Source organism: Canis lupus, chromosome 24 (genome assembly GCF_011100685.1).
Source record: "Canis lupus familiaris isolate Mischka breed German Shepherd chromosome 24, alternate assembly UU_Cfam_GSD_1.0, whole genome shotgun sequence".
NCBI classification, from domain to species: domain Eukaryota; kingdom Metazoa; phylum Chordata; class Mammalia; order Carnivora; family Canidae; genus Canis; species Canis lupus.
This window is the reverse complement of record NC_049245.1, coordinates 24,215,269-24,234,930: the sequence shown is the minus strand read 5'-3', so window position 1 is coordinate 24,234,930 and position 19,662 is coordinate 24,215,269. Positions and strand designations below refer to the sequence as shown.

Below are 19,662 nucleotides of genomic sequence, written 5' to 3'. Positions count from 1 at the left end.
GATCCTGGGATTCCAGGATCACACCCGAGCCAAAGGCAGGTGCTCAACTGCTGAGCCACCCAGGCGTCCCATAAATAAATCTTTAAAAAAAATAATTGCAAATTATGTGACAATACATATTTTTAGGGCAGAGTACAAGATTGTATATTTTAATAAAATATAATCTCAGCTATGTTAAAACAACAAAAAATAGAAAATAGATTCCAAAAGCATAATACTTGTGTTTTTAGAGTAAGCTCATGTTTCTGTTTCTTTTTATATCTATTTTTTCCCAAATTTTCTCAGTGAATACATAATTAAAAACAAATTTACTTGATTGATAAGAAGATAGGGACAGTGAAAGTAAACTTGGCAACTCTCTCCCCAGACTTCCATGGAGCTAGTGTCCTGCAGAACAGGGTGGCCTCATTGGCTCTGTCCCCTTCTCCTGTTTGCTCTCCCTTGGCCTCCTTTGTGGCAGTCCAGGGTTGCCTGGGACACATCAAGAGCTACAGGCCAGGACAAGGCCCAAGCCATTGTATTGTGATGTCCTTTTTGTGGAGTTGGGCAGCAAACAGGTCTAAGGGCAGGATTGATGTTATTTTAGTGGAGCAGTTCGTGTTTCACTTCAAAGTTGGAGCTTTTGGTCAAGGGGAAGTCTGCCTTTCAGTGGCTAATTAAAATATTCCATCCCTGTGAAATCTTCATTAGGCTGTAAAAAGGAAAACAAACATGTTAATAGATAGTCCTGCTTGTTCCTGTTGATGTTTGTCAATGAGATGTTCCAACCTAGGAATTCTTGAGGTTTGCCACCTAAGGACCCTTCCAACTCTCCTTGTCCCACCAAAAGAGATGTGTGTGACAGGACTTGCTTCTCAAGGAAGAAGAAGGACTCTCAGAGGCAGTCAAGGGTGATTAAGAGCTCACTCAGGCTACTCTAAAGTCAGACAGATCTGGTAGCTAATCCCAGCTCTTCCATTTCCTGGATGTATCACTTTAACCAAGTAATTTAACTGTTCTGGTCCTCGGGTTTCTTATCTGTAACATGGGGATTGAAACGGCCCCTAGTGCACAGAGAAAATACAAAGAATGAATGAGATGGTACATGTAACACACAGCATGGTGTGAGGGATGTACTAAGAACTCAGTAAATATTGATGCTGGGGATCCCTGGGTGGCGCAGCAGTTTAGCGCCTGCCTTTGGCCCAGGGCGCGATCCTGGAGACCCGGGATCGAATCCCACGTCAGGCTCCTGGTGCATGGAGCCTGCTTCTCCCTCTGCCTGTGTCTCTGCCTCTCTCTCTCTCTCTCTCTCTGTGTGACTATCATAAATAAATAAAAATTAAAAAAAAATATTGATGCTGGTTGTTACTTTTAATAATGTCCTCTTTTTTAAAAGATTACTCAGGATTGGTAGAGGCTCAGTGAGCCTTCTAGGGAGGACTTGGAGGTAAAAATGAGAGTCTCTTCCTGGAGCTCAGCCCTGGAAGAACAATGGCAGACCAATGGTCCTTAGGCCTGAACCTATCACTGCCACATGGGGTTCCTCTAGAGTAAAGCTCTACTCATGAAGAAAGTCATAGAGGACCCTAGGATAAAGCAGCCTGTGGTTTTATCAGATCAAGCTAGCTTCAAAACCTGCTAGTTTCTAGTTACCAGCTCTGTAGCCTTGGGCAAATCACAAAGCCTCAGGAGCTTCAGTATGATCACAGAGATAATGTCTGCTATATAGATTAGTAGAAGAATAAATAAGAAATATAAAATACTTAGCATGCTTCCTTAACAGAACCCATTCAACAAATAGTTGCTCAGTTTATTGTGATTTTTATGGATTGGGATTAGGAAGGTAGTGTAGTAATGTAGTTAAAGAGTGTGGGGTTTGGGGCAGCTCTGGTGGCTCAGTGGTTTAGCGCCGCCTTCAGCCCAGGGCGTGATCCTGGAGACCCGGGATCAAGTCCCATGTCGGGCTCCCTGCATGGAGCCTGCTTCTCCCTCTGCCTGTGTCTCTGCCTCTCTCTCTCTCTGTGTGTGTCTCATGAATAAATAAATAAAATCTTAAAAAAAAAAAAAAAAGAGTTTTGGAATGAATGGGAAAGGGGTTTGGAATGAGACAGTCTGGTTTCAAATCCTATTATTATTATTAACTAGTTTTGTAACCTTGAACAAACAACCATTCTGTCCTCCAGTTTTCTTTTCTGTAAAATGGGAATCGTAATTATGCCTACCCACTTCATGGAGTTATTGGAAGGACTTAATACGTGTAAAGTGCTTACAGCTGTGGCTGGAAAAGAGTATGTGCTCAATAAATTATCATCATCACTGATGTGGATGGACTACTCCAAGAGAGCCTTCCCTGTTAAAAGAGCACTTGGTGAGGAAGAATAGTGGCCCAGCCCCCAGCATCAACTCCTCCTTCCCATCAATCTTGCATGCTATTCAGCTTCCTCTTCTGAGTATCCTGTGGAACTCAGCCCTTTTCACTACGTTCCAGTCTGTCCCACTGCCTGTCCTGGTACAGGTTGCTGTATGTGACCCCTCTCTGCTCATTCCACTCACAGTCAATATCTTGAACCATCCCCTAGAGCCCTACCTCATCTATAGTCCTGCTCTGTTCTATAGCTCTGCCACCTGCCCAGGCCCAGATTGCTTCAAAGTGTGGTTCCCAGAGGCATTGTTACCCCAGGCCTTGCCAAGGCTTGTTTTGGCCCCCACCTGGACACAAAACTCTTTCTTCCTAGAGAGTTGGAAAACATATTTGAAGCTAGATGGGTAGATAATGAAATTTCCTGATATTATACCCAGGGCACATACACATGTGACTTTAATATTCCCATCATAAGGCCAAAGACTATGGTCTTGGATAGAAAACCTGGTACCTGAGTATCTGGGCCATACTAGCAGATAAATAGTAGATTATCTTATTTTGGTAAAATGCACAGTCCTCTTGGCATAGTTCATCCCAGTCAGATGAGCAGGATGCCCTAGCTCTTGTCCAGTTGAGGCTGCCATTTCAGGGATTATTTGAGATGTCATGTTTAGGCCTGTTGGTCAATGCTTTGGGATGACTGTGCAAGCTATGTCCTCTATCATCTGACTGCCATCTACCTGCTTGATAAGACTTTGTATATTATACCTTTTTATTGGAGTATGTATAACATATCTACAGAAAGCACACAGATTGTTAGTGTACAATTCCATGAATTTTCACTAAATGTTGAGAAATCAGTACTCAGACTGAGAAACAGAATGTTACCAACATCCACAAGAGCCTCTTTTGTGCCCTCTTCCAGTCATTGCTCCCAACTCTTGCCCTGTTTTTACCCGTCAAGCTAATTATAACCCCCTTTACCTGCAGTGCATGGAACTGTCCCTTGCCCTCCTGCAAGTGTACTCTCTGTTCCCTTAGACTGTCAGGCCTCGCCTAATCATTGTTCAAAACTTAGGTATCAGCTTCCCCTGATGGGCTAGCTTTGTACTCTCCTCCCTCCGTATTTTGCCACTGGTTCCTGGGAGCTCCCTGAGGAGGGAAACTGTCTCAGTTAACAGTCTTCTTGGCACCTGGCACAGGCTTGGCATAGAGCAGGCACTCCAGAAATGTTTGCATATCGTATAGTTTACCTAAAATATTTGAAGTCACTTTTTACTTTTCTCTCTCTTTTTTTCTTTAAGTAGGCTCCACGCCCAGGGTGGGGCTTGAATTCACCACCCCAAGATTGAGGGGTTGTATGCTGTACCAACTGAGCCAGCTGGATGCCCCACCTTTTACCTTTCTTTATCTTTCATGACCTTGCCCCAAGCACCTATCATCATCCCTCTGCCTTCCTAACCCATTCATCTTGCTCCTTCTAGCTTTTTTCAAAACGTGTATCAGCCCTAAGTCCTTGTGTGTCTTCATACTCCCCCTTTCTTGTGCTCAGTGGTGCATGTGCCCTATCCACTCCATACCTGGCCTGGCATCCCACACACCAGTCTCCTGACTGTTGTTGTACTATGTTTCTGCCACTAGACTACAGACCTCTGCCATCCAGTAGTTTACTCCACGGAGCATTCTCTCTGCCCAGCCCCCTGCCACAAGCCCTCAACTTCTATTCAGCAGCTTCATTGTATTCAAGAATCCATTTCTTTTGTGCTTTGCCTGCATTTTATTACTTGTGTTTTACACTTCCTAAGATTTCCTTCCTCAAGAACTTGGTTTCAACTAGACTTATTGTGGTACTCATTAAGCAATATACACAAATATCAAATCATTATGCTATACACCTGAAACTAATACAATGTTGTATGTCAGTTATATTTCAAGAAAACGGAAACATTGGTTTTCTTTAATGTGCTTGGATTTGTCTAAGGGATTCATATGTGTCACTGAATGACACTCATTTATTCATTCACTCACTCATTTAAGCTGGAGGCTCAAAGTGAAGAGAGATTTATTGCCCTTGAGAAACTCAAGGACAAATGGGGAGAGAAAGCAACATTAACAAATTAAAGGACAATATCAGTATTGAATGAGGTATTGAATGAATGAAGAGAATGGGCACTACAATCATCTGATTGACTCCATTACTTAAAATGATGTATTACTTAACCTTTTGTTTCTGTACCTTAATTTCTTTACCTATAAAATGGGTAAATAAATAAATAAATAAAATGGGTAGAATAAAAATGGGTAGAAAAATAGAGCTTTCACAAGGTGCTTATGATGTATACTGAGGGCTTTTTCTTTTCTTTTCTTTTCTTTTCTTTCTTTTTTTTTTCTTTTTTAATGAGTCCAGCACAGTTCTGGATACAGAGGATAGGCACCTGGCACCTAGTAAGTGACCACCATTAGCTATAATCACTATTGTTATCCTGTCTGCTTAGGCTTCATAGAGAAAGTGACATTTCAATTGGCTAGTGGAGGGATGCCTGGGTGGCTCAGCGGTTGAGCACCTCCGTTTGGCCCAGGGCGTGATCCTAGAGTCCTGAGATCGAGTCCCACATTGGGCTCCCTGCATGGAGCCTGCTTCTCTCTCTACCTGTGTCTCTGCCTCTCTCTCTGTGTCTCTCAGTAATAAATAAATAAAATATTTTTTTAAAAAATCAATTGGTCAGTGGAGAATGGGCAGGGAAGGATAGCTTGGGCAGAAGTAATGGGCTGAGAACAGACACAGGAATGAAAGCACATGGTGTTTTCAGAACCTAGGGAATGGTCCAGAATAGCTGGGGGACAGAGAATGTGTAGGAGAACACTGACAAGTGAAGCTGGATAAATAAGGCCCATTAGCAAAGGGCCCTGTTTGCTGCTGGAGTTTGGACTAAACCTGCTGAATGAAATAGAACCATCAGAAGCATTTAAAGAGGGGCTTATCATAGTGTAATTGTTTTAGAAGGATCCTGCTGGTACTTCTCTAGAGAACTAGATGGGAGGAGACTAGAGAGACCATTGAGGAGGAGAAGCAACCGATGAGAGCAGGAACTGCAGTGGTGGATGTTCCATAGGTCCATCAACAGGCTGTGATGACTGCTAGAGGAAGTGTGGAGTGGGAGAGGTGAAGGATCACTACAGTAGCCTGGGAGATGTTGACGCCACTTACTGGTAAAGAACAGCAGAAGGAACAGATTTTTCCTTCCAAATGATTTCATCTGAGGAAGGAAGACTGCTTTTTTCCTGATATTGGGAGGAGGTGTTCTGAAACTCACAAGTCCGTTCTATGACCCTATGGGCCGTTTCTTCCCTCTTGGGCCTTATAGATAGTCAGCTGCTCCAGACAAGTAATTACTGATCTCAGGCAATTAAGGCAGGAGGTGGCTGTGTTTATTTCACTCCCTGGTGTCTCCCGGGAAAGAGAGGGGTGAAAGTCATGTATTTGTTTTGACCACATTAGTAAGAATGGATGGAGTTGGAACATTAGCCTCCTTTCCCTGCTAAAGGGCCTCTTCTTTCTCCAACCCCAGTCTCTGCAGAAAGTCATGCTAAATTTAAAAGTTCTTTCCAGTTTTTTCCCTCGCTTAGCTGGTTTCCCACAAAATGTCATTCAGATTTTTGGCTAAGTCAGGGAACCTTGAACCCACCCTAGATGCTAGAGTCCAAAACAGTACTTTTCCCACCACTGCCATCTCCCTGTCTCAGAATTGACCCGGTTCTGGTTCTAGGTGTCTACGGCTCAATGGGTATGTGGAGGCCTCTGCTGGTGGCACAGCTTGGCTGGCCATGATTCTGTCCCTGCTCAGTCATGTTTACAAGTATCCTGGATATAGGACATCATGCCTGGAAGTAATGAGCATGATGAAACAGCTCACCCCATAGAATTCTGTCCCAGTTTTTCCTCCTTTTCCTGCCTTCCTTCTACTTTCCTTCAACCAGGAATTGTTGCTAGCTAATAAGTTTCCTTAATTTGAGGGATGGAGCCCTCAAAATTCTCTTCTCTCCACTCACTCTCCTATAAAGTAGTCATATCATAACCCTCCTCTTCCAAGGTAGGTCTTGGGTGTTTGCTTTGGTGGGCAAAAAAATCCTATGGATCATCATCTTCTGTTTGTTGGAGCTGAGTTGGGAGAGGGTAAAACCCCTCAGACTTAGTGGAGTAACTAGTTCCTTAGTGAAATATCATTGAGAGGATATCTGTTATTTCCGGTAAACAGTTGTGTCAGGTTTGATCAGTTTGTAGTGAAATGAAATAGGCTGGGCAAAAGTTGGTTGAGGCAGGTTTTTTTTTTAAGATTTTATTTATTTATTCATGAGAGACACAGAGAAAGAGAGAGAGAGGCAAAGCTAAAGGCAGCGGGAGAAGCAGGCTCCGTGGGACTCGATCCCGGGTCTCCAGGATTGCGCCCTGGGCTGAAAGCGGTGCTAAACCGCTGAGCCACCCAGGCTGCCCTGATGCAGGCTTTTAATGGACGCATTCTTGGTCGACGTTCCATGGCCCCCCGCAAGGGAGTGAGACCGGGGAAGTCGCGGGCTGGGGAAGTCCAGCCCAAAGGGAATACATGCAAGCTTTTTAAGGGAGGAGGGGTAAGGAGTTGTGTCTGTATGGGGTGATAGGTATTAGGGCATATTACTGGTGGAATCGGTATGGGGCGATAACTGCTTATGCCCTTATATAGGGTTTGGATAAGGTGCGGTTCAGGTTTCCCCGCATAGGTCTTGTCTCCCCATGATGACGTGTCTTTGGGCAGTCTGCTGGTGGTAGAAAAGTCCCAAGGCGAAGGTGACAAGCTGGAGGGTCCGCCGCCATTTTGTTGGTGCCTCCCAATCCCCCTTGATTCCGCAGGCCTAACAAGTTGACCCCACACTCATGAGAGTGATCATGAGTTCTGTCATTTTATGAAACGTTACCATTACAAGATACCAGCCTTGAACCATCAATTACACTCTCCTGATTTCTGGACCACTTTGAAACCCCTGTTGCAAATTTGGGTTCTCTAGCTTTGGTTTTAGGGTACTCTTATCTAAAACCATCTGAAAGAAAATAGCTATTTGTTTGTTTTAAGCATTTTATTTATGAGAGACACAGAAAGGCAGAGACATAGGCAGAGGGAAAAGCAGACTCCCTGCAGGGAGCCCTCTGCGGGACTCAATCCGAGGACCCCGGGATCATGACCAGAGCCCCAGGCAGATGTTCAACCACTGAGCCACAGCTATTTGGTATTTTTAAAAAGAAATCAGTTTTGGGGCACCTGGGTGGCTCAGTCAGTTGAATGTCTGACTCTTGGTTTCTGCTCAGGTGTGGTCTCAGAATCGTGAGATGGAGCCCTGCTTCACCCAGGCTCCAGGCTCAGTGCTGAGCGGGAAGTCGGCTTGAGATTTTCTCTCTCCTCCCTCTGCCCCATCCTCCCTTCCCCTCTCCCTAGCTCACGAGCACATGTGCACCTACTCTCTCTCATTCTCTCTAAAATAAATAAATAAACCTTTAAAAAAGAAGAAATCAGTTTTTTTATGACAAAAACAAAGCACGATCATTATAGAAAGTTTAGAAAATACAGAGAAGCCAGAAAAAAAACAAAAACAAAAAAATCCATAACCCAACCACCAAGAGAAAAATCACTGTGAACTTTGGGCCTAGTCTTGTAGTCTTTTTTTAAAAATTTATTTATACATTCTTTTTAAAGAGATCATAGTGTGTATATATATATATATATATATATCTTTTTTTATAACTTTCAGTTAATAGGATGTTATAAATATCTATGTCATTGCAAATTTATTATAACATTTTTAATAATTCTGTAGTGGTCCATTTTACATAGGGAATAGGGGCATTATTAATAAAAATTAATATATTTTAATAATAAATACATGACCTGAAGATAGTACATAAGGAAAAGATATTATAAAATAGGGATGGGTTTCCTACCTCTGAATTGCTTAAGCAATAATTATGGGTTTCATTGATAAGTTAAATAGGACACAGATGTTAATAGACTTGATCCCTTTGTTCATCTTTAGATCAAAGTTTTGTGAAATCTTTCTTGCTCTGAAAATTTAAAGGAAGCATAATTGAAGTGTCTCAGGTTGCTAAAGGTAAATGGTTTTGATTTCCTAGGTTTCCTTTCATGGGAAATCAAGCCAAGAAGCTCTCATTCTGTATGAGTTTGCATAGTACCTGTACACCAGGAGACATTTGGCAAAAGCTTATTTGACCAGTTATGGAAAGTTTCTTGTTTTGGGATTTGCTCAGTCTAATCCTGATTAATAAGACTGGATTATTGCATATATTTATTTCTTTTTACAGGTAGTGCCTTCCTCAGTGCTATTTTTCTAGCCTTAGCAACATACCAGTCTCTGTACCCACTCACCTTGTTTGTTCCAGGACTCCTCTATCTCCTTCAGGTAAGCACTTGCTGGTCAGAAGCCAGCACTCCAGTGACATTTAATACATGGCCCGGTCACTGCCTGGGGAAAGGAAGGCATGGCTCAATAAAAGCAATGGGATGGGCTCCTTATCTCATATTTACTTGCTTCTACTCAAAAACACAAACAAAGACACTTGACTAACTTCAAACAAAATGAACCTAGTGAACATTAAGTTCCAATTATGCATATCATTACAAATGTATAAGTGTATTTCATTTTACATGTTTGTGGTTGGAACCTACCAACTATCTTGCATTCTCCTTCTGTCATCTACTATTACATAGACCCCTCTCCGAGCTCATTTTTAAAAAACTTCTATAGGGCAGCCCGGGTGGCTCAGCAGTTCAGCGCTGCCTTCCACCCAGGGCCTGATCCTGGAGACCTGGGATCGAGTCCCACGTCGGGTTCCTTACATGGAGCCTGCTTTTCCCTCTGCCTGTGTCTCTGCCGTTCTCTCTCTCTTTCTCTCATGAATAAATAAATAAATAAAACCTTAAAAAAAATAAATAAAATAAATAAAAATTAAAAACTTCTATATAACAATACTCAAAAAAAAAGTTCAATACTCATAAGGTTCTTGTAGGGATTAAATGTAGTGGGTGTCCCTAATGCAATGCTGGGACAATGGTGGGTGATCAATAAGTATTACTTAAAGAATACAGATTGCTGACATTTACTGAGAACCTACTATGTCCAGGACTGTACTGAACACTCTACAGGCATCATTTCATTTTCAACCTCATAAGAACGTTATTGGGATAGGTCATTTTATTAGCCATGTTTTAGTCTAATATTAGCCATATTAGACACGTGAATTGCAACTGGAATGTTGGGTAGTGTAGTCACTTGGCTAAGGTGAGACAGCTGGCTGGTGACAGTGCCAAGACATGAACTTGGGCAGCTTGATGCAAGAGCCTGCCCTCTAACTTGTCTCTCTTTTCCACCTCAGTAAGAATACACACATCTCCTCAAGAGCAGGTAACTACTTGCAGGTCTTTCGTGGTCCAAATCGATTCTTAGAAAACAAGCATTTCTTGAAAGTATGCAGGGGACAGTGCCACAATTCAAACCAAGAAATGTCTGATTTCAGAGCCTTTTTCTTAATTATAAACACTCTTGCTAAAACTGAGTGTATACCTCCACTTATTGAAATAATCTGTATAGTTGTCATTTTAAGTGACTTCATAATATGTCTTCATATTTATGTACATAGTGATACATGATTATCTTGGTCTTTGCCCTTTCTGGGGAATTTGAGATGTGCTCTAGTTGTCACTGGTATAAATAGTACAGTAATATGATTTTCTTTAAGTTATTTCCTTAAGGCATATTCCTCTAGCTGAATCATTGGACCGAAAGGTGTGAGAAGTTTCAAGGTCCTTATTATGTAATACTGGAGTGTTCACCAGAAAGCTTCAGCCAACTTGTAGTGCCACCATCAGTGTCTAGGATGCAGTGAACCAGGGGTGCCCAACTGGCTTCGTTAGTAGAGCATGTGACTCTTGATCTTGGGATTGTAAGTTCAAGCCCCATATTGGGTGTAAATATTACTTAAAAATAAGATCTTAAAAATAAAGTGCTGTGAACCATTTCCTCTCAGGCTGCCAGCACTGGCTTCTCATATTTGACTTATGATTGCTAGTCTGATACATCATTGCACTGTGAAATTTTCTTTGATTCTCTTTCCGGATTCTTGCTGAATCCAAGAATTTTTCCACATAACAATATGTTGTTTACATTTCCTTTATTACTTCATATTTATAGTTCATTTTTTTAAAGATTTTATTTATTTATTCATGAGAGACACAGAGAGAGAAGCAGACACAGACAGAAGGAGAAGCAGGCTCCCCGCAGTTTGCCAAATGCGGGACTTGATCCCAGGACCCCAGGATCACGACCTGAGCCGAAGGCAGACGCTCAACCACTGAGCCACCCAGGCGTCGCTATAGTTCATTCTTTTTTAAAAAATATTATTTATTTATTTATTTCAGAGAGAAAGAAAGAGCATGAATAGGGTGAGGGGCAGAGGGAGAAGCACACTTCTTACTGAGCAGGGAGTCTGATGTGGGGTTCAATCCTGGGACCCCAGGATCACAACCTGAGCTGAAGGCAGATGCTTAACCGACTGAGCCACCCAGGCGCCCCTTACAGTTCATTCTTTAGAAAGCCTGATGAGGGATCCCTGGGTGGCGCAGCGGTTTGGCGCCTGCCTTTGGCCCAGGGCGCGATCCTGGAGACCCAGGATCGAATCCCACGTCGGGCTCCTGGTGCGTGGAGCCTGCTTCTCCCTCTGCCTGTGTCTCTGCCTCTCTCTCTCTCTCTGTGACTATCATAAAAAAAAAAAAAAAAAAAAAAAAAAAAAAAGTTAGAAAGCCTGATGACAAAAAAAAATAAAAATAAAAAACAAAGAAAAGAAAAAAAACAAAGTCTGATCACTAAGAGGAACCAAAATTTTTGTGCAACTATGTCAAATAAATACTATTATAAATATATTTATTTGTACATATGAACTGACTAAAAATTTTTTAATGGTTTGTTAAACCAATTTGTAAACACTGCCTTTTGTAAAATCACTTTTGTTTAAAACTCAAATTTATTTCTGACATCATTGGACAGTTCAACTGAGTCATGGGATCGAGCAGCTCAGCCAGTCACCTTATTCAGTCCCTTCTCCGTGCCTCAGAATGGGGATAATATTAGTTACTGCAAAGGGTTAACACATCAGTGTGCCGTCAGGCAGGTTTCTAGTTCCCTCTTTCCTTTTGCTTGGGATTCCTAAATCTTGGACCTCCTTAGATGGCTTGAGGTTCTCCTTTTCTTTGAAAGAAAGTAACAGAAACCAGGGGGAAATACCTCATAAGTGTGCTTATGGATTTTTGCTTTAATGCAGCCTGACCTTCTGTCTTGTCTTTGAACTGTAAAGGTTAATCCTGTGATTTCTATACTTTCTGGAGCCTGGAGCGGCTCCAGATAATGTCCAGTAATATCATATGGTATTAGCTTGCATCAAAGGAGCCAAACCCAACCAGGTCTTTATTTCTTTTCCCTTTTCTTTTAAGATTGTTTATTTATTTACTTAAGAGAGAGTACACACTTGCTCACATGCAAGCACAAGCAGGCGGGGAGGGAAGGGCAGAAGGAGAGGGATAGAGAGGATACCATGAAACTCCACACTGCGCAGAGTCCAATGCAGAGCCCCATCTCATGATCCTGAGATCACGACCTGAGCCTAAATCAAGAACCCGATCCCGGGATCCCTGGGTGGTGCAGCGGTTTGGCGCCTGCCTTTGGCCCAGGGCGCGATCCTGGAGACCCGGGATCGAATCCCACATCAGGCTCCCAGTGCATGGAGCCTGCTTCTCCCTCTGCCTGTGTCTCTGCCTCTCTCTCTCTCTCTGTGACTATCATAAAAAAATAAAAGTTAAAAAAAAAAAAAAAAAAGAACCCGATCCCCAACCAACTGAGCCACCCAGGTGCCCCCCAACCAGGTTTTTCTTAATAAGTAGGTCTTTCCCCAGCCTTCTTTGGAATATTATATGGAGTTTTTACATTTTACTCTCTTTCCCCAGTAACATTCTGTTGTCTCTGTTGACTCTAGGAGGGAGCCAACTCAGAGGTGGCAATGCTGTTAGCTTACCTTTTCTTTAGAACAGGTGAAAGAAAAAAAAAAAAAGAAAGAACAGGTGAAAGAAAATGAGGGGCGCCTGGGCGGCTCAGTCAGTTAAGCATCTGCCTTCGGCTCAGGTCATGATCCAGGGTCCCGGGACCCAGCCCTGCATTGGGCTCCCTGCTCTGGCAGGAGTCTGCTTCTTCCTCTGCCCTTCCCCTTGCTCGTGCTCTCCCTCTCTCTCAAATAAATAAATCTTTAAAAAAAAAACAGGTGAAAATGAGTGTGAGCACTTAATCATGCAATTGCAATTAACTTTTCTACCAGCTTTGTTGCCTCTAATATACCTATCATGTAAAATATATTTCCTGGGTCTTATCCTGATAGTCTAAGAACTTAAGTATAAAAACTTTTATTAGATTTCAACTTCCTTGGGCAGCTCGGGTGGCTCAGCAGTTTAGCGCCGCCTTCAGCCCAGGGCCTGATCCTGGAGACCTAGGATCGAGTCCCACATCGGGCTCCCTGCATGGAGCCTGCTTCTGCCTCTCTCTCTCTCTCTCTCTCTCTCTCTCTCTCTCTCTCTCTCTATCTCTCATGAATAAATAAATAAAATCTTAAAAAAAAAAAAAGATTTCAACTTCCTTAAGAGTTTTGGTTTTTTTTCCTGGTACTGACTTTTTGCCTTTTTCACCATAATATGAGAAAGAAATGATTTCTGTACAGAAAATGCTTTCTTTTTTTTTTTTTTTAAGATTTAATATTTATTTGTGGGAGGCGGGGGTGGGGGGTGGGGGACACAAGCGGGAGGGGCAGAGGGAGATAGGAAAATAACCTGAAACAGACTCTGCACTGATCATACCGACATAGGGCTGAATCTCATGACCCATGAGATGATGACCTGAGCTGAAACCAAGTTTGAACATTCAACCAACTGTACCACTCAAGTGCCACTAGAAAATGCTTTTCTCCCTAGTGCTTTAGAAAATTGGGGGGAAGAAGATAATTACACATTTTTCCCCTTTCTTATTATAGTTAGGCTTTTCTTGACCAGTCTGAGAATTATTTTACTTCCTGAAATTTTTGTATACATTAGCAACCATATAACTTCTGGGATGTAACTACAGGTTGCTTTTTTCAGGTTGAGAGTATATAGCCCATAGACCACATCTGGCCCACAGAGGTATTTTATTTGACTATGCTGTTTAATTATTTTAATTAGTTGTCAACATTTTAAAAACATTTAAAATTTTATCTTTCTGGCTTCTTTTGAAAGATTGGGAGATCTGTCTCCTTTAGACAAGGCATACCCTCTTCACAGTTAAGCATAGTCTCTGTGCTTCATTTCTTTATTTTTTTAAAGATTTTATTTATTTATTCATGAGAGAGGCAGAGAGAGAGAGAAGCAGAGACACAGGCAGAGGGAGAAGCAGGCTCCACACAGGGAACCTGATGCGGGACTCGATCCTGGGTCTCCAGGATCACACCCTGGGCCAAAGGCAGTGCTAAACTGCTGAGCCACTCGCTGTACTTCATTTCTATTACCTAACTTCATTCATTTGTTACCTGCCTGGCCTCTGGAGGAGTTTGAATATGTGTGTATATTTATGTTTATGTCCACCAGAAGGTCTAGAAACACTCACCCAGTATCAGTAAGTATCCTTAGGGCTCAGATTGTGATCTTACAATACCATTTTTACCCATTAAAAGAAATGAGTTTCTCAGAGAAATGGCTAATTCTAAGTTTAGGGCAGGAAATGTACAGGATAATCCTAGACTACTGTGATACCAGATAACAAGGAAGCTATGAAAGACTGCTGGGGTCATCTCAAAAGGACTCAGGATCCAACTTGAAGAGGCTCTCACTGACCAAAGAGGGACAGTTTGAGTTTCATTAGGATTAGAACTGAAATGAATTAAAACTCATATTTAAATTCAGGCATTCATAATGATATTAGAAAGGTCAATTGGTAATTGATCCAATTAGGAGAATTGACAGAGAACCAATTCATTACCTTGAGAACTGGAAATAAAAGGAAAAAAAACAAGCACTTGTCTTTCCTATACCATTAGGTAACCATATAGTAGGTGAGCTACTATATATTTTTGAGCTTGCAAATGAAGACAAATTGATGGGATAGCATCGTTTTGTAATACCAGTTATCTAGGCATTGAGTATTAATAGCTACTAATGTGAAAAACAAATCATGCCTCCTGAGAAAAGAACACACCACCACCAGAGTTTTGCCAAGGGGATCAAATCTGAAATTGATTAAGCTTCAGGATCCAGCTGCCAATTTGCAAGAAATACTGAAGACCAAGTATATAATTAGCAAAAAAACAGACTGTGGGAAGTTCTACAGGTTAAATGCCCAGGTTCTTCAACCCATGCATTGTAGGGGGCACAAGTGAGATGGGTTGTAGGACCTGTAAATTAAGAGACTTAAAAGTTTTATTAAATTTTGAAAAAATGGACAAGCTAAACTATAGTGTAAAGGAATACACAGTTTGATAGAAAGCCATTAAGAAATGCAAGGAAGTGGGACACCTAGGTGGCTCAGGGGTTGAGCGTCTGCCTTTGGCTCAGGTTGTGATTGCAAGGTCCTGGAATCAAGTCCCACATCAGGCTTCCTGCGAAGTCTCCCTCTCCTGTGTCTCTGCCTCTCTCTCTCTCTAGGTCTCTCATGAATAAATAAATAAAATCTTAAAAAAAAGAAAGGAAGGAAGGAAGGGAGAAAGAAAGAAAAAAAGAAAAGAAAAGGAAGGAAGGAAGGAAGGAAGGAAGGAAGGAAGGAAGGAAGGAAGGAAGGAAGGAAGGAGAAATCGTTCCCACGGAGTCAACTAGTAAGAAAGCCCGCAAAGTCCCCGTCCCTAATAATATTCGCCCCCTAAATATAAAGAATAAAAGAAAGAAAGAAAGAAAGAAAGAAAGAAAGAAAGAAGAAAAAGAAATGCAAGGAAGTGAGTACTCTATAAGCCAGGATCAGTGATGACTTTGGAGGGAGGAAGAGACTGGCTGGCACAGGGCTCAGAGAGAGACTTGGGGGAGTGGTGGGACATTTCTTCCTCCTGACCTTACAGATGTTTGTCTCATAATCATTCACTAGGTTATATATTTGTTTTATGTGGTTTTCTGTATTTTATGTTTTATTTTACAATGAAAAGATTTTAAAAATTGATCCAAAAGTTTAGGGCACCATTCTCCCAACCCTTCAACTCACATACATTTCATTTTAAGTTGGCATTTACTATTGAAGAAAAAGAGGTAGGTAAAATGAATGCTTATCTGTTCCCTGGGAAATGTGCAATGTGGACCTCTTGATTAAATCTCGCTCTAGGGCTTATAAATAACAAGCCATCAAAGAAAGGATCACTTGAGTTTCTTTTTTAAGCATTTCAGGCGTGCTGCACTTGATGTAATGGGAGTGGTCCTGAAAGATTATTTAATCTTTAATCAGACCCAGGTTTTATAAATAGATTCAGTAAACATTCTACATGACATTATATTCTCAGGGCTCTGTTTCCTAAAGCAAATCTACTCCCAGACCAAGTTTTGTTTTGTTTTGTTTTTTTAGACAAAGTTTTAAGAACAAAATTATACCTAAAATTTAATGTCCATTTGACATCACAGATTTGCCAGGAAAAAAATCATTTTCCCACTCAAGCATCAACAGTGACATCTTAGGTCCAATGAAGCACAGAGAACGTGGCAGCAAACCAAAATTTGGGGGCTGCTAACAGATTTGTGAAAAGTGAAACGTCATCTCCTGGATCTGTGCTTAGGACTCTCTTCCAAGAGTGGCCTTGAACAGTCTACCTGATTCAGTTCTTCATGGCTGCCTTTTTCACTTCCTACTTCCCTTCTTTAAATCCCATTAAGTAGGGAGGAAGGGAAAAACAAACCAAAAGAATATTTTTACTTTTGAGGGTTTTTTTCCATCCATCCCTAGACTGTGGTTTTCTCCCTCCCCTCCACCCCCCTTGCCTCCCTTCCTTCTATGCCAGATGGCAGTATTTTTCAGGAAGAGGGATCAGGATGATCAACTCTACAGGGAACTCAGAACCTTACGTGCCTTCCTCTTTGAATTTATCTGTGGAGGCCTCCTCTTTGTGAAATCATTTTCCATCCCCAAAAATATAATGTTCTCTTGAAACTTTGTTCTTTTAGAGCAGCATTATCAATAGAACTTTTTGTGATGGTGGAAATGTTCTGTTTTTGTATATTGTCAATTGTCAAAATATAAATAAACATAAAAGAAGTAGTAGGTGCAATCGAAGTATTCAAAAGAAGTAGAATTGGTTTAAGTATTTAGAGACGCTTATTATATTTTCGTGAAAAGGAATTAAGAATCTAGGAAGGCCTGTAACTCCTTCCTTTGGAGATGGTGCCAAAGGCTTCATTCCTAATCCATCCCCCACCTAACTTTTTTTTTTTTTTAAGATTTTATTTATTTATTCATGAGAGACACAGAGAGAGGCAGAGACACAGGCAGAGGGAGAAGCAGGCTGCATTCAGGGAGCCCGATGTGGGACTCCATACCCAGTCTCCAGGGTAACACCCTGGGCTGAAGGTGGCACTAAACCGCTGAGCCACCCGGCTGCCCCCCACCCACGTCTAACCTTTTTAGGAGGATTTCTGGTTGCCTGATGTGACTCCAAGGACAACAGACCCCTGCCTCTGGGATAGTAATAATATCCTTCTGCCTTGAGTGAACCTTTTTTTTTTTTTTAGTTTATTTATTTATTATTTTTAGTAATCTCCACACCCAGTATGGGGCTCAAACTCACAATCTCCAGATCAAGAGTCATGTGTTCATCCAACTGAGCCAGCCAGGTGCCCCAAGTGAATCTTTTTTACATAGGTAATTGGAACAACTAAAAGGGGAGAGAGCTGGGACTTCATGGATTTTCTAAAATGATTTGTGTGAAATGCTTTGTGCCTGCTTGCTAATGAATATTTGTTTGACAAATGTATTTGTTTGACAAATATTTGTTTGACAAATGGAACTTGCTTTCTTTGCAGCAAGAGTGTAGAGTGGGAGCTAACCTTCATCCACCTCAAACTTCTTTCATGACAACTGTTAAAAGAACCTGAATTGCATACTTTAAAGTAGTTAAATATATGTTGTATGGATTTCATCTAAAAAAAATCCAATATTAATATTAGCCTATTGCTCAAATTTTTCTAGCTTTGACCTAGAAAAGGGGGCTCCTTTAAATCAGCTTTTGTGGGGCAGCCTGGGTGGCTCAGCGGTTTAGCACCGCCTTCAGCCCAGGTTGTGACCCTGGAGACTGGGGATTGAGTCCCACATCAGGCTCCTTGCACCGAGCCTGCTTCTCCCTCTGCCTGTGTCTCTGCCTCTCTCTCTCTCTCTCTCTCTCTCTCTCTGTGTCTCTCATGAATAAAGTGTTTTTTAAAAATCAGCTTTTGTGTTCTTTTGACAAGCCTCATCTTTTTGAGGCTTTCCTTCCTTTCTTTATGGTACCGTAAGATGTTCCAGGCTCATCTTGTATTTTCCCAGCCCCAGCCCTGGAATCAACTACTTCTTCAAGGATTCCTGGTTTTCTTTTATTGGTGAATGCTATTTAGAAGCCAGTTGTGGGGTACGTGCGTGGCTCAGTGGTTAAGCATCTGCCTTCAGCTCAGGTCGTAATCCTGGGTTTCTGGGATCGAGTCCTGCATCAGGCTTCAGGCTCCCCACAGGGAGCCTGCTTCTCCCTTTGCTTATGTCTTTGCCTCTCTCTGTGTGTCTCTCATGAATAAATAAATACTTAAAAAAAAAAAAGAAAGAAAGAAAGAAACCAGGCATTATAGGTATGCTTCTAGCAGACAGAGCTACGAAATATATGTATGTATCTACACTACCCCCCCGCCACTAGCATGTCTATAATTCTGTATCTGTCTCTTTGTACTAATACCTCTGATCCCGATATTTGTTTATACTGATACCTGTGATTCTAGTCCAACACCACAGGGATCACTTTAGTGTCTCCTTTTTCCTTGTGTATAATTTCTTTCTCTAATGATTGGAAGCCCAACTTTCATTATCTACAGTTTATTTGCTAATATGTTCAGTTCTAGAATACACACAAAGTTGTTCTAGAATTGCTGTGAGAGGGCAGCCTGGGTGGCGCAACGGTTTAGTGCCACTGCAGCCCCGGGTGTGATCCTGGAGACCCCGGATCGAGTCCCATGTCAGGCTCCCTGCGTGGAGCCTGCTTCTCCCTCTGCCTGTGTCTCTGCCTCTCTCTCTCTCTCTCTCTCTCTCTCTCTCTGTTGCACGCTCTCTCTCTCTGTCTCTCTGTTGCTCATGAATAAATAAATAAAATCTTAAAAAAAATAGAATTGCTAATTGCTGTGAGAAATACCCATGTCAGAAATATATCTCCTGACCTGATTACAACACGTACACATAATTCTTTTTGTCTTTAGCATTACAGTATTCTGTCAAGTTACTGTTTCTTGAAGTCACTCAGGTTGGTTCTTTCCTTCTCCCATGTGGCCCTTCAGCATAGTCCTCTTATTCATGATACAGTTAGGCTCACTTATTACTGTTTGTAGGATTTTAGATTTCCTCTACACCATGGTAGGTTTTAAATTTTTGTTTATTTGAGGGTATGTGAAGAGATTAAGAAATATTGCTATAGTTCTAAGAAATCAGCTATACAAAAAACTTTCAGAGAAGTACCACCCTGTCTTCATCTCTACTATTGTGTTCTTTTTCATTCTTTCTCTGTCACCTTAAGTAACTATTTTTAGTTTCTGGTTTATTTTTCCTTTGTTTCTTTTGCACATGTGAGCAGATTACATGTGTATTTTCTTCTTTCTTATATGAAGGATAGCATGCTCTAGGTACCCTTATGTGCTTTACTTTTTTTACTGTTCTTTCCTGGAAGTCACTGCAGATTGATACATAGAGATCTTTATTCTTTTTTACAGCAGTGTAGTACTCCATTGTATGGTTGTACCAGAGTTCAACCCCCCCTTTGTTTTTATTTTTATTTTTATTTTTTTATTTTTTTCAACCCTCCCCTTTGTATGGGGATTTAGATGGTTTCTAATATTTTGTAATCACAACTAATGCTTTAATAAGTAACCTTGTATATATATGTATTTTCATATTGTCAGAGGGGTATCATCAAGGTAGATTTCTAGAAGTAGAATTACTGGAGCCAAAAGTAAGTATTTACGTATTTTTTTTAGGTCTTTTCAAATTTCCCTCCATAGGGATTGTACAAAATTTTT

The 19,662-nt window shown here is 41.4% G+C and overlaps 1 protein-coding gene and 1 long non-coding RNA gene across 3 annotated transcripts in view; one reads left to right on the top strand and one right to left on the bottom strand.

Moving 5' to 3' along the window:
- The window catches only part of PIGU (phosphatidylinositol glycan anchor biosynthesis class U), a 94,784-nt gene that overhangs the window by 45,862 nt on the left and 29,260 nt on the right, over positions 1-19,662 (top strand). For both annotated transcript variants that reach the window (XM_038572064.1, XM_038572063.1), the window contains exon 7: positions 8,691-8,788. In XM_038572064.1, coding sequence (XP_038427992.1) covers positions 8,691-8,788 — 98 coding nt within the window. The remainder of the gene's footprint in view (positions 1-8,690; positions 8,789-19,662) is intronic.
- Positions 153-18,481, bottom strand: LOC111092214. The gene is made up of 3 exons (XR_005377779.1): positions 18,367-18,481; positions 8,755-8,851; positions 153-691 (listed from the first exon to the last, which is right to left on the bottom strand). It is a non-coding gene; the product is annotated as an uncharacterized LOC111092214 (long non-coding RNA).